At 52.9% G+C, this 12,633-nt stretch overlaps 1 protein-coding gene across 1 annotated transcript in view; it reads left to right on the top strand.

Annotated features, from left to right (window-relative positions):
• The window catches only part of CD276 (CD276 molecule), a 30,244-nt gene extending 27,511 nt beyond the window's left edge, over positions 1–2,733 (top strand). The window contains exon 10 of the mRNA XM_079913178.1: positions 1,347–2,733. Coding sequence (XP_079769304.1) covers positions 1,347–1,369 — 23 coding nt within the window. The 3' untranslated portion in view covers positions 1,370–2,733. The remainder of the gene's footprint in view (positions 1–1,346) is intronic.
• Positions 2,734–12,633: the final 9,900 nt, after the last annotated feature.

Below are 12,633 nucleotides of genomic sequence, written 5' to 3'. Positions count from 1 at the left end.
CCTTAATTTTTGGCCAGAGGTTATGGAGCCTTAAATAATTTTCAGGTTGCCTTGTCATCCCTGTTAGGAAATAAACTTTCACCAAGTCCCTGGAGGCTCATCCCTGCACTGAGCTTTTCTTTGGGAAGAAAGGAAGGAAGGACATAGGCCCTGTGCTCAGGAAACTCCCAGAGGTGGGGGGCAGTGGGGCCCTCAGAAACCTGTGCAGAATTCATGATAAAAGCTGGGTGAGGGAGGGAGACGCAAGAGGGAAGACATATGGGAACATATGTTTATGTATGACTGATTCACTTTGTTATAAAGCAGAAACTAACACACCATTGTAAAGCAATTATACCCCAATAAAGATGTTAAAAAAAAAAAAAAAAAAGCTGGGTGAGGGGTCTTCAGAAAGGCAGCCTCATGCAGAAGACAGAGTCCCCTAGGGGAGACCTCGCTTTAAGTCTCTGCCCATAACCTTCCAGGGGGGTTCCTGTCACACCTCCCTTACGAGATGCCAAGGTGCCAAATACAGAAGTGCTCTGTAAAGCAAGCCCTTCAGAATGCTGTAGAACGTTCCATGGCGGGAGTGGAGGCCTGTGTTGGGGTCTGGAGGGATGGAGATAAATTATCCACCCCGTTGTCCTGAACCAAATGAGGCATAGAAGGATCGAGCAGATGGAGATCAAAACGTCAGCCTGGCTGTGTGGAGCAGGGGGCCGCCTGACCCTGCTCCCCAGTGTGGCAGCCTGGCCCCCTGGTCTCTGGCCAGGCTGGACAGGCACAGAGGCAGTCCCCAGAAGGGAGAGCTACTCTTCCAGGGACAGATGGAGCCCAAAGGATGGGAGAGGGAGGGGCAGGGTCACACAGGCCCCGGTCCGTCTTCTAAACTCTCCGTGCAGGTCAGGGAGTGGAGTGAGGCCAGGGGTGTGAATCTATGGGGTGAAGGAGATGGATCAAAGGACAGGGAGGGTGTGGGGGCAGAGTTGGGAAGGGAAGAGTGTGCCAGACAGAGGGCAGGGTTGTGTGCAGGGTGGGTGAACCCCTGGGGATTGAGAAAGAGGCTGGCAAGGATTGGGCAGTCTCCCCCAGGCACCCTTGTGGTCTGTCTGATGCCCAGCTGCTCTGTGTGTGTGTGTGTGTGTGTGTGTGTGTGTGTGTGTGTGTGTCTGAGCCTCGAGGGCAGAGCTCGATGCAGGGGGCTGCTAGTCAGACTGCTGGGCCGTGTCACACATACTCTTCCCCTTGAGTATGTGACCACATGCCTGGGGTTCTGGCACGCTCCCGACAGTAGGACTCCTGCATTTCATGCATTTCATGCATTTAATGCTCTCCCCGCTTTTTCTCCTTCCCATCATGAAATGCAGATGATGGACCAGAAATAGCCTGACCACGAGCACCAGGGAGCTGCTGCCCTGCCCTGGGGCTCCCACCTCTGGCTGCACTGGGGCCTCAGTGTGAGCCCTGGGCTGGGGGCGTCTCTGCCCTTAAAGGATGGCTTCTACTCTAGCGGGTCTACTCATTCTGCAAAGGACATGATACATAGACCACCCCGCAGCCTTATTTCTCCGATGGACATGATTCCTAAGTCATCCTGCTGCCTTATTTCTCCAGTGACACGATACATAAATCGTCCTGCCGCCTTGTTTCTCCAATGGATATGCTACATGGACCAGCTGGCTGCCTTTTTTCTTCAAAGATGTGATACACAGTCACCAATGATCACTTCTCAGCCTTTTCTCCCACCTGCCCGTAATTCTGTCTCCTCTGACAGGGCCACTGCAGCCTTAGCATTTCCTCGAGTCTAGAGGCTTCTCCTTCTGCTCTGTCCCTAAAATTGGCCTTTCCCCTGTCCTACTAAGTGAAGACAGGGCCCCTCCCCCAGGCATGCAGACATGCAGGTGCACGTGCTGGAACACGTGAGGACCTCCGCTGGCCCCGTCTCTTCCGTGGCGCCCTGGGCTGTGCCCTGTGAGCCCCACCTTCTGCCCGCCCTCCCCACGGGAAGCACGTGCTGGTCACACTGGGTCTCTGGGCGGCTGTGTGGGCCCCCTTGGGGTCAGCTTCTGTCCCTCTGCTTTTCCTGACTTCCCTTTCGTTTATCCACTCAAGTAATGTTCACTGAGCATCTGTGGGGTGTCAGCGCTATGTTAGGTGCTGGGGACCCCGCGTGAGAAGACAAGCCCCTCCCTAAGGAGCTTGCCCTTCAGCTGGTAAACCCGTGAGGAAAGAGTGGTTGTGAGGGGCTCCTGCCTGGCTCGCTACTGTACTCCTCTTCTGTACCGCATTTCCCTGGATACCTCACTCCCATCCCATCCCTAATCCTTACCCAGAACAGAGGGTGGGGGCAGAAACCTGGAGAGAGGGACAAAGCCTCTCACCACGACTGGAGAATCTGATGGTTTGCAAAGTGTCTTTCCAGGCATGAGCAGGGGGGCAGGCGGCCAAGGCCTGACAGACCCCGGGAAGCTGAGAGCCGCAGCACAGGGGAAGCCTGGGGCCTCTCCTCGCTGGCTGGAGCTTGGGGGCAGGGACAGCCCCCTCTCCCACCATGGTGCTATTCTGGGGCTGGGCAGCCACTTCCTGGCTTGTCTCTGGCCGGTCCCCAGCCTCCAGTGGAGTAAACTTCTGATGATCTGATGTCCTTCTGTTGACATCCCTCCCTTCACCAGGAATGAAAGATGTGGGGATTTCTAATTTAAATACGGGACTCTGAGGGACTTTGTTAACTGGTGGTGTATTTTGGGAAAAATAAACGCCTTTGTAGAAAGCTTTTTCTCTGCAAAATGTGTGGCAGTAGGGCGGGCAGCGGGACTTGGCAGGAAGGGTTCCCTTCTGGACGTTTGAAGCCAGAGTAGGGATACCTGGATCTCCTTTCTGTCACTGTCCTTAAGTCACGGGGTCTCCATGACCCCCTCTCTAGCCTCAGTTTCCCCCTTGGTAAAGTGATGTTGGCTGTCCAGAAAGCCAGGCCCTTTGGTCACTTTTGGGGGCTCCACCCCGAATAGCTTTATCTCAGAAGACTAATAGCTTTGTCTCAGAAGCCTCAGACCTCAGGCTTGTTTAAGGGCTAATGCCCCCATTTCATGGATGGGGAAGCTGAGACCCAATAAGAAGCTGACACAGGAAAGGAGCTCTGTGTGCTGTTCTTGGCTGACCCAGTGGAATGGGCACCAGGCCCGAGTCAGAGGTCCAGGTCTAGGACCTAGTTCTACCCTGTGATCCTGAGCATTTAGCTTCTCTGGGCCTTAGTTTTCTTATATGAAAAATGGGCCTGAGGTTTTCCCCACCTTCTGGCTCCAAAGACTGGGAAGAGGGGTTGAATGTGGCAGGCAAACAGTTTCCAGAGAACCGTGTTCAGGGACCTGGGAGCCTGCAGAGTGCACAGTGCTTATTTGACCCGGTGCCAGGGTCTCAGAACTGGCCAGCCAGTCAGTCCCCGAGTTCTGCAGGCCCTGGGGCAGCTGGAGGGGACCGGGCTGGGGGTCAGGACACTTGACATTTTTTCCCCAGCTCTGCTACTATCTTGTGACCAAGTCCTTCATCCCTCTAAACCTTCATTTCCTGATCTATTAAGAAGGGGTGACGAGTCCTCTTCTGAAAAGTATGTGGCATTCTTTACAAACTGGGGTGCTTCTTCTAAAGTCGATGACCCTGGGGATGAGACCTTGCTAGAAGTCCCACCCCTGGTCCTCTGGGTGGGTTTTAGAATCAAAAGCCTTGTGCTGAGGCTCTGCCTTTGCCCCTTATCTCCCCCTGTGCCCTTGAGCGTGTTCTCACCTCACCAGGCATCAACCCCACTTGTAAGGTGGGGACGATAGTAGTTCTTTTTTCATAGGATAGTTGCGAGGGTTGGACAAAGCAGGAAGAAGACACTACAAACTGTAAAGTGCTGGGCACACGTGACGGCTTATCTTTCCCTCCCCGCAGTCGGGCTGCACAGTCGGGCTGCACACTCTTGCTCCCTCCGTGATTTTGTAGATGGAGCACAGTGACCCAGAGCAAGCTGTCTGAACCTCAGTTTGCCCATCAGTAAAACAGGCACGGTAACCGGTGCTTTTTCTCTCTGACAGGGCGGCTCGGACATGATGCTGTATCAAATACTCAAGGGAGGGATCCGGCAGGTGTGGGACTTCCCTGGGGGCTGGAGAGTGAGGAAGGTGGCCACTAAGTCCCCTGGTGACTGGTGCCCCCGAGAGCAGTACTTTTAGCTGCCTTCCTGGGCAAAACTCCAACTCCTGCGTTTTAATGGAGAAATAATTCTCAGTGTGACAAGCTGTAGCCTGCAGGTGTCACATCCATATTAAAGAGGGGACAGAGCAAGGGTTCATTTTCCTGGCTTGAGGTGTGACCAGAATTCACCTCCAGGACCATATGTAACCAAGGCTGTGAAGACCAATTAGTGGCCCTGACTACTCAGGAGGAGGGGACTGGGTGTGTGTGGGGGGGGGTGCCCTACCTTTCTCTACCTGCTTGCTTCCTCTTCAGAGCACTCTGCTTCCACTCACAGGCAGGGACGGCACCTTCCATGGGGCCTGTTCAGGGAGAGGCACCTGACCTTGCTCATCCCGGGAGGTGGTTGCCAAGTGGGATGCTGCTGGTACCTGTGGGCCAATGAGCAGAGACCCTGGCAGATTCTGAGCTGGGCAATGGCCAAAGATCTTGATGCAAAGCCCAAGTCTTAAACTGAGACATGAAGCCAAAGTTTGCTCCGAGGAGTCCAAAACCCAGGCCTCCAAGTGCAGGGCACTCACAGAGGGGCAGGAGCGGAGCTGCCGTGAAGTGAGCAGCCGGAACGTAGAGAGTGTGGGGGGCAGAAGCTTCAAACACCACAAACGCAAACAATACAGAAATGTATAGAGGGGTTGTGTTTACCTCCAGTCCCCCCACTCAGAGGGAAGCACTGCTAAGGGTTCGAGAACCTTCCAGACTTTCCCCCAGGCGCACACATTTTTAAAAATGAAATCGTACATACAGTTCTGCAACTTTTTTTCTGTTTTCTTTACCATTTTCTCAAGTCAGTTCTCTTTCTTCCCTTTTTTTTTTGCGGTACGCGGGCCTCTCACTGCTGTGGCCTCTCCCGTTGCGGAGCACAGGCTCCGGACGCGCAGGCCCAGCGGCCATGGCTCACGGGCCCAGCCGCTCCGCGGCATGTGGGATCTTTCCGGACCGGGGCACGAACCCGTGTCCCCTGCATCGGCAGGCGGACTCTCAACCACTGCGCCACCAGGGAAGCCCCTGGGTTGCCTTTGTAGCCAGTCCCTGTGGCAGCAAGAACTTGTAAATGAAGAACACTTAGGGCCACTAGCAAAATGGATTCTAGACAGGGCAAAAATGGTGCTGGGAGCTGCCGCCCCAGCCAGGCTCTCAGGGACTCCGCCACGGAGCCCGACTCAGCAGCAGACAGGGCCTGTGGGCCTCCCTTTCTCCCCCACCCGCCCTGCACCACCTTCCCCTTCATCACCTACCTTGTGGTGGCCCCGCCTCAGTTCCCCAGGAGCTAGCGGTCTTCGTGGTTCTGGGACCCCAGGCTTGGAAGTGAGTGCGTCTGCCTCTTGCTGGGTGGGGTGGGAGCAGCCGTCTGAGTGTGCGCTGGGCCTTGGGCTGAGCCCTGCATCCTGTACCCACCACACCTGACCACAGGAATGGGGCCACGTTCATCAGCATCTCACTAGATGCAGGTGCCTCAGGGCAAGTTAAATTCCCTGCACTTGTGTCTGAGGGTGTTCATGACCTGGCCATTTGGCTTCACCAGCTCCAGGTAATTATGGTGACTCTATTTCACCACTAATGAGGTGGTGCTCATTAGAGCACAGGAAGCACTGGGTCTCATGGGGCATGCACATCCCAGCCCTCAGAGACAGAGGGTCTGCGACCTTTGTCCCCAGCCTTTCCCCAGCACCTGAGAAGCAAAAGAACCCCCTCCCCTCCACTTCCCTCAGCTCATATGATTTCTTCACCCCTAGTGCCCTCCTCTGGACATGTTTCATTGTTGTCCCTTTCCGATGGAGGCCCTGCCATGGATCAAAATGTTTCAGCTTACAGTAGATCAGCCTCTCACCTCCTTGATCCTTGAGCTCCTAGAGATACAGCTCCAGATCACATTCGTCCAATGATTCTCAACCCTGGCTGCACCTTAGAATCACCTAAGAAAGTTTTATTAAGAGTAATGCCTGGGCCCCACCCCTAGAAGTTCTGATGCAACTGTTTGAGATCATTGCTAAATAGTTGATGTGCGTACCCCAGGGGCTCCTCCCTAGCTTACAAGTGAATGAGAAATAGGATTCAGAGAGACAGCCCTGAGCCGAGGCTTTGGAGACCAGGCACATGAGACAAGCCAGCTGTTCTCAGTGAAGACTGAATCAGACCCAAGGGTATTTGTTTTCTCACTAAAGGAATCACAGACAATACAGGTGCAAGAAAGGTTAAAGGAAGCGATCTTGTTTAGTGTGGAGAAGAGAGGGGCCCTATTCCCTGTGTTGTGGGGCCCAGAGGAGAGCAGGAACCCTGAGTTCCTACCCTTGGTCAGACCAGGCACCCAGGCGCCAGGGAAGTGAGAAAAGATGGGGTGTCAGGGATGATGACTCAGCCCCCTTCACCTGAGGACAGGACAAAGGGGGCTCCCTCCTCTTCCTCCCACTGCCTCCCCTTCTCCCTCCCTTGTCGCCCCCAGGCCTCCAGATGTGCACAGTCACATGGCAGGTTCTGGCTCCCTCCCTCCCTCCAGCACCACGAAGGGAAGGACCATCTGTCCTGCTCGCTGCAGCCCAGCAGTCTGTGCGCGTGTGCCAGGCTCAAGGAAGCGCCCTTCACGCTCTTCCTGTTTTCTTTCCTCCCTGCCTCAAACTTGCTTCTGCCCCAGGATATTCTGTGGCCTCCGTGGTTCTGCAGACCTGCTCTATCCAGAGTGACAAGAGTATAGCATCTTTCCTCCTCCACTGCCTTCCACTACCCTCCTGCAAGGTCTCTGGCCTCTAGTCCTTCCTCAGTCTTAAAACTTACCTATCTGGAGTCTACCTGTCTAGTCGCGTGATTCACAGACTGTCAGGCTCCCAGGGTCCTAGTCTGCACCCTACCCCATTCCCTTCCTGCCTCTTGTGTTTCAATATCCTCTCCTAAGCGGTTCCTGCAGAATGTGACCCCATTCTCAGGGCGCTGGGAGTAAGGACCACCATGTGTCTCTGCCAGCCACTGAGCTGACATTTTGCCTTATTTGCTAAGATAATTTAGTGTAATTTGTTGCTAATGAATGAACGCATTACTTCTTGTTCCTATAGCTTTCATAATTACTTTGAAGTCCACGTGCTCACTGGTGACAGCTTCAGCAAACATTCTGAGAACCTGAAGCTGGCCAGGTTGCAGAGCCAGCTCAGCCTCCTTGGGTGACCACGCTGAGGGCTTTGGTGACCGGGGAGTCACGGCCAGGGTGCTGATTTCCTTGGTATCTCCATCCAGGCTGCCCTGAGTGTCCGCCCGTCCACTGCAGCTGGAACGATCTGGGTCAGCCCTACAAGACAATGTGCTGGCGGCCAGGGACTCCAGACCTGGGGCATTTGTGGAGTGGGCTTGGCAATACTGGGAGAGGAGCCCATTTTGCTCTGTCTGGAGGACGGGTGATGAGGGAGAAGGGGACAGAGGTGATTGACGGAGCGGAAGAAGTTGTATGCATCATATTCAGTCCTGTTTATAAAAGCCTTTGCTCAAGCTCTTCCTCCACTGGGTCTGCCCTCTCTCTTCTCTGCCTATGGAAATCCTATGTACTCCCTCCCGTGTATCCCCCTGGATCCCTGACTGCATCTCGGTGTTTCACAGCCATAAGAAAGCACTGGCTCCTTCACTGCTCTCTGGGAGTTCATATCCTCCCTAGAGCAGTTCTGGATTTCCCTCACCCAGCCCAGAGCACAGAGCAGCCCCTGTCCCCTGGTACATTGCTGGCAGGGAGGTACCCAAACCACATTAATCCAGTCTCTGAATGGAATTCAGACTGAGGCTGAAGTTTATTTCTGCACCATCCCCGAAAAAAGGATTTCCCAGCAAATGACTAATGTAAATGAGGCTGCCAACGGGTGCTTAACCTATTTAAAGGAATAATCTATTTAAAAAATCTCTTAGACAGCACCTATTTACCCAGAAACAATGGATATGGTAATTGCGAGTCATTCTCTTTTTTTATTTACCAGAGAAGCTTCCCTAAGCTTCATGTTCACCCACTCCCACGCTCTGTGTGGGGAATGCTACTGGTTAACCCCTGGGGTGCTGGGTACTCTGTGTCCTTGCAGGTCACAACTGCAAACTGAGGTCAAGAGCAGTAGCCCCCTACCCTGGTTGACTGAGATGAAGAGAGATCGCCCAACGGACAGAGGCTTCATGGCTGTCACCTCACCTGCACTTACGTGATGTGAATGAATAGGTCTGAACAGATGGCCTCAGGCTCAGCCCAGACCAACAGAGAGGGGATAGGCAGTCAGACAGGGTGTGGCGGGGGTGGAGGGGTGTGGGAGGACAGAGATGTGCACGGGGAGGATTGCTCATTGCTCAGCTGAAGATGGCAGTAGAAGGAGCTCCAGGCTCGAGGGGGAGGCAGCCACGGCCCCCTGGGTACCAGCACTGCAGATCAACGTAATCCCTTGGCCTGCAGATCAATTCTGCTTTCTCAGGGTTTAATTGGCTTGTTGGCTTTGGCTTGCGGAAGAGAAAGAGGCTCTTACCGAAGGAGAGGAGCTGTGTCAGAGGCAGCCATGGCACCTCCATCCCTGCCCCACCCCCACAGAGGGATAATGGGCAGGAGACACCATCTTACCCCTTGCCCAGGTCCCTGAGCTGGGTTCTCCCTGCCCACTGGAGTGGGACGAGGCTAGGCTGAGATGCCTGGGCTGAGGGGCTCCTGGGGATGGTTGTCTGGCTCTGTGCACCTGCTCTGGCTCTGTTGCTCCTGGTCTGATGTGGCTCTGGATGGGTATGTGCATGGGGAGAAGGGAGTAGATGCAGGAGTCGGGGGGAGGAGAGTGAAGGACAGCATCCACAAACCTGGGTACCTCAGCCTGCCCAGGAAGGGACCTCCCACCTCTTTCCCCTGTACCACTGAGTCAGAGAAGGGGAGCAGTTGCCCAGCAACTCAGAGCAGCATTCAGAGGAGGGCTCTTGCCCCAGCTCAGCGCTGGGTCCATAGGACTCTGTTATATTGCCTTCTGGGGTTCAATCTGAGGACAGGAACATGGCATCAGAGCACCCACCTTCACAAGGCAGGGAGGGCATTCCCAACAACGTGGGCTTCTCCTCTTTGCAGGCCCCGCAGGGCCAGCCCCTCTGAGGGAGTAGATGTTTCATTGGTGGTGGTGGCAGTGGCGGCTGAGACCTCACAAGCCATCTCTCCTCCCAGCCTCAGCAGCCTCTTCTCTGATCTTGTGGTTTTCCTAATAAACACATTTAAAATATTTATGAAGGCAACTTCAATGAAGCAACACAACATTACTCTAAAATGATTTTCTTCTTCTAACAGGTAGCTTTGGCATGAGCGCTGATTGCTAAGCTCCTAAAGGCAGACCCCTCAGGGTGAAGCCCCAGGGTTGGCACTCACGGCTCTCCCTGAATGAGCTAAGCGGTGGTGGTCCCTTCCCTCTCTTGGGGGGCCAGGCCCGGTGGCAGATGAGGAGGTAGGATGGTTTGATAGGGCTCAGGGGCCGGACTCTGGAGGAAGGAGTCGACTGGATGAGGCTCTGGGACAACTCCTGATAGGGGAAGAGCCTGAAAACTGGAAGTGTCTCTGGAACCATGGACAGCCCCTCCAAGCTTTGCTCCTGGGGAGATGAGAAGCCCAGGGGCTGGGAGCTAGGACTCCTGGGTCCATGCCCCACTTTGTTGATAGGAAGGGCTCTGCTCTAGAAGGAAGTGATGGATGCCATGGGTTGGTGGGGAGGGGCCTGGGCTACTTTGCCCACTGAAGAGTTGGTGGCTGAGCTCAGCTACTCCTCAGCAGTCCTGGGAAGACAGCATATGATAGCAATACCTTGTATACACAGGTTGGGCTGGCATTCGGGATTTGCAGCTGGCCCCAGATTCTTCTGTCTGGCCTTTGAAAGTCCAAGGAGTCCCCACCTGCCCTCCTTGCACAGACCCCTGCGTTGTCCTCTCATGTCAGCTAGATGCACCTTGTCCAACCCCCTCTGGTGCAGGCAGATGGGGAAATGGATGCCCCTTCTCACACCTCCACCCCTCCCCGGGCTGGAAGGAAAACCCCTGTCTATATCTATCTGGAATGCAGATGGAGGGAGGCCGTGATGGCAAAATCTGGGGAGGAGGGTTCTATCCTCACCCAGCTCAACCCCAGAAAAGCCTCTTTCTAACAAGAACTGTTTTCATCACCATAGCCTAAAGCCTGGAGCTGCTCTAATTATGTGTCAGGCTGGAATCTGACAGGAAGCATTTTAATTATTAATTTGAAGTGTGCCTAGTGTCAGAATGGAGGAGGGCTGGTTCCTTAAGCTCACTCATGCCCAGCCCTGTCTGCTGGGACCTCATTAGTGACACCCCAGGCCTCCCAGACCTCCCTCCTCAGGCAGAGCCTCTTTCCTGCCATGGTGCAGGATCTGCATCTCCCACTCCTCTGCCCTTCCTAACCCCCTACTTTGCACAGCGCTCTCTTGTTTTCCTTATTTCCCTAAACGCTTCGGCATGGAGTCTACCGTTCCCACTGTACAGATGGAAGAGATTGAGGCCCAGGGAGGGCATGGGGTCTGCCTGATGTCGCAGCACACAACAGCCACAGGCAGGACAGAACCTCTGCATTTTCTAGTTTGGACTCTTTAGTTCTTGCCTGCCAGTGGAGGTGGTCTTCTGCAGGGCTGTCTTTCTCTATTGTCCCATCTTCATATTCACGTCATCTAAGATGGCATGCAGAGCCTTCTTTGATGCGTTGCATGCATCTGACACTTTTAAGGAACAGTTTGCTTGCTCCATTTACACCCAGGCATGGGCATGCCCTTCTGGGTTCTGGGGCCAGACTGCTTGCCCTGTGCCAGGTGAGGTCGGGTAAGGGCCTGCCATAGACTGAGGACATCATTTGGCCTGTTTCCTTTTCTGCCTTGTCAAGGGAGATTCAGCTTCTGCTTATTGGTTGTTTTCTAGATTTGACCCTCCGCATTCGCCTGTGGATCAGGGCCTGTCCCTTCTGTCACGTGCCATTGTTTCTGCATTTCTGAATTCAGGGCCATGAAGCCCCAGACTGGACAGCAGCCCTGGAGCTGAAAAATGTACTGTTTCATGTGTGTCCAGCTGCTGGCTTGCTTCTGTATCTGAAGATTTCTTTTGTTTTTCCTCTGAGCCCCGGGAGTTTTGCAAGGTTGAGGTGGCGTTCCTATCCCAGGCTTCCCTCCTTGTGTTGCTAGATTCCCAGGTAACCTGGCTCCACCCTGGCTGATCCCAGTCCTTCCCAGGCCATGCCTGCCTCAGTCCACATCCAAGGCTTAATGCTTAGGAAGTTGTTCTCAGCTGATGGCCTCTGGTTCACTTCTCTATGAAGCCTTCCTTTATGTTTGATCCCGTGCTGTAGCTGGATAGAGAGGCCATGATCCACTAGGGAGGTTTGATCTAGGAGGACCTGTGGGGTCCAGAGTAGGAAGAAGGAACCTTGGAGGAATTGGGGGAAGCTTACCAAAGATGGTGACATTTGAACTGAGACTTGAAGGATAATTGGTATTTTAGTCTTGGTTGGGTGTAGGAAACAGAAGCTACTGTATTTTAAGCAGAAAGAGGTTGAACTCAGGGTCCTGGGTGTTTACAAAGTCGTTGGAAGGGCTGAAGGAGCAGGCTTGAGGCTGGGTCTCCAGGAATGACTCCCAGAATACTACAGAACTGACCAGCTAGGAGGCTGCTACCTTGGCCACTTTAGAAAGGCATTGTGGTAGGCTGAATAATGCACCCCCCCAATATCCTCATCCTAATTTCTGGAACCTGTGAATATTATCTTACAATGGTAAAGGAGACTTTGCAGATGTAAGTTAAGAATCTTGATCTCACCAAAGTGGGTATAGAAGGATCATATCTCAACATAATAAAAGCCATTTACAACAAACCCACAACCAATATAATACTCAACAGTGAAAAGCTGAAAGCCTTCCTACTAAATTCAGGAACAAGACAAGGATGCCCACTCTCACCACTTCTATTCAACATAGTATTGGAAGTCCTAGCCAGAGCAATCAGACAGGATAAAGAAATAAAAGGTATCTAGATCAGAAGGGAAGAAGTAAAACTGTCACTATTTGCCGATGATATAATACTCTATATAGAGAACAGTTTCCACACGAAAACTATTAGAACTAATCAATGAATTCAGCAAGGTAGCAGGATGTAAGATTAATATACAGAAATCTTTTGCATTTCTTTACACTAATAATGAAATATCAGAAAGAAAAGTAAGGAAACAATCTCGTTTAAAATTGCATTAAAAAAATACCTAGGAATAAACTTAACCAAGGAGGTGAAAGACCTATATGCTGAAAACTATAAAACATTGATAAAGGAAATTGAAGATGACTCAAAGAAATGGAAAGATATCCATTTGCTCTTGGGTTGGAAGACTTAATATTAAAATGGTCATACTACCCAAAGCCATCTACAAATTTAATGCAAGCCCTATCAAAATACCCATGACAT

Source organism: Stenella coeruleoalba, assembly GCF_951394435.1.
Source record: "Stenella coeruleoalba genome assembly, chromosome: 2".
NCBI classification, from domain to species: Eukaryota; Metazoa; Chordata; class Mammalia; order Artiodactyla; family Delphinidae; genus Stenella; species Stenella coeruleoalba.
This window is presented reverse-complemented; position numbering and strand designations above follow the sequence as displayed.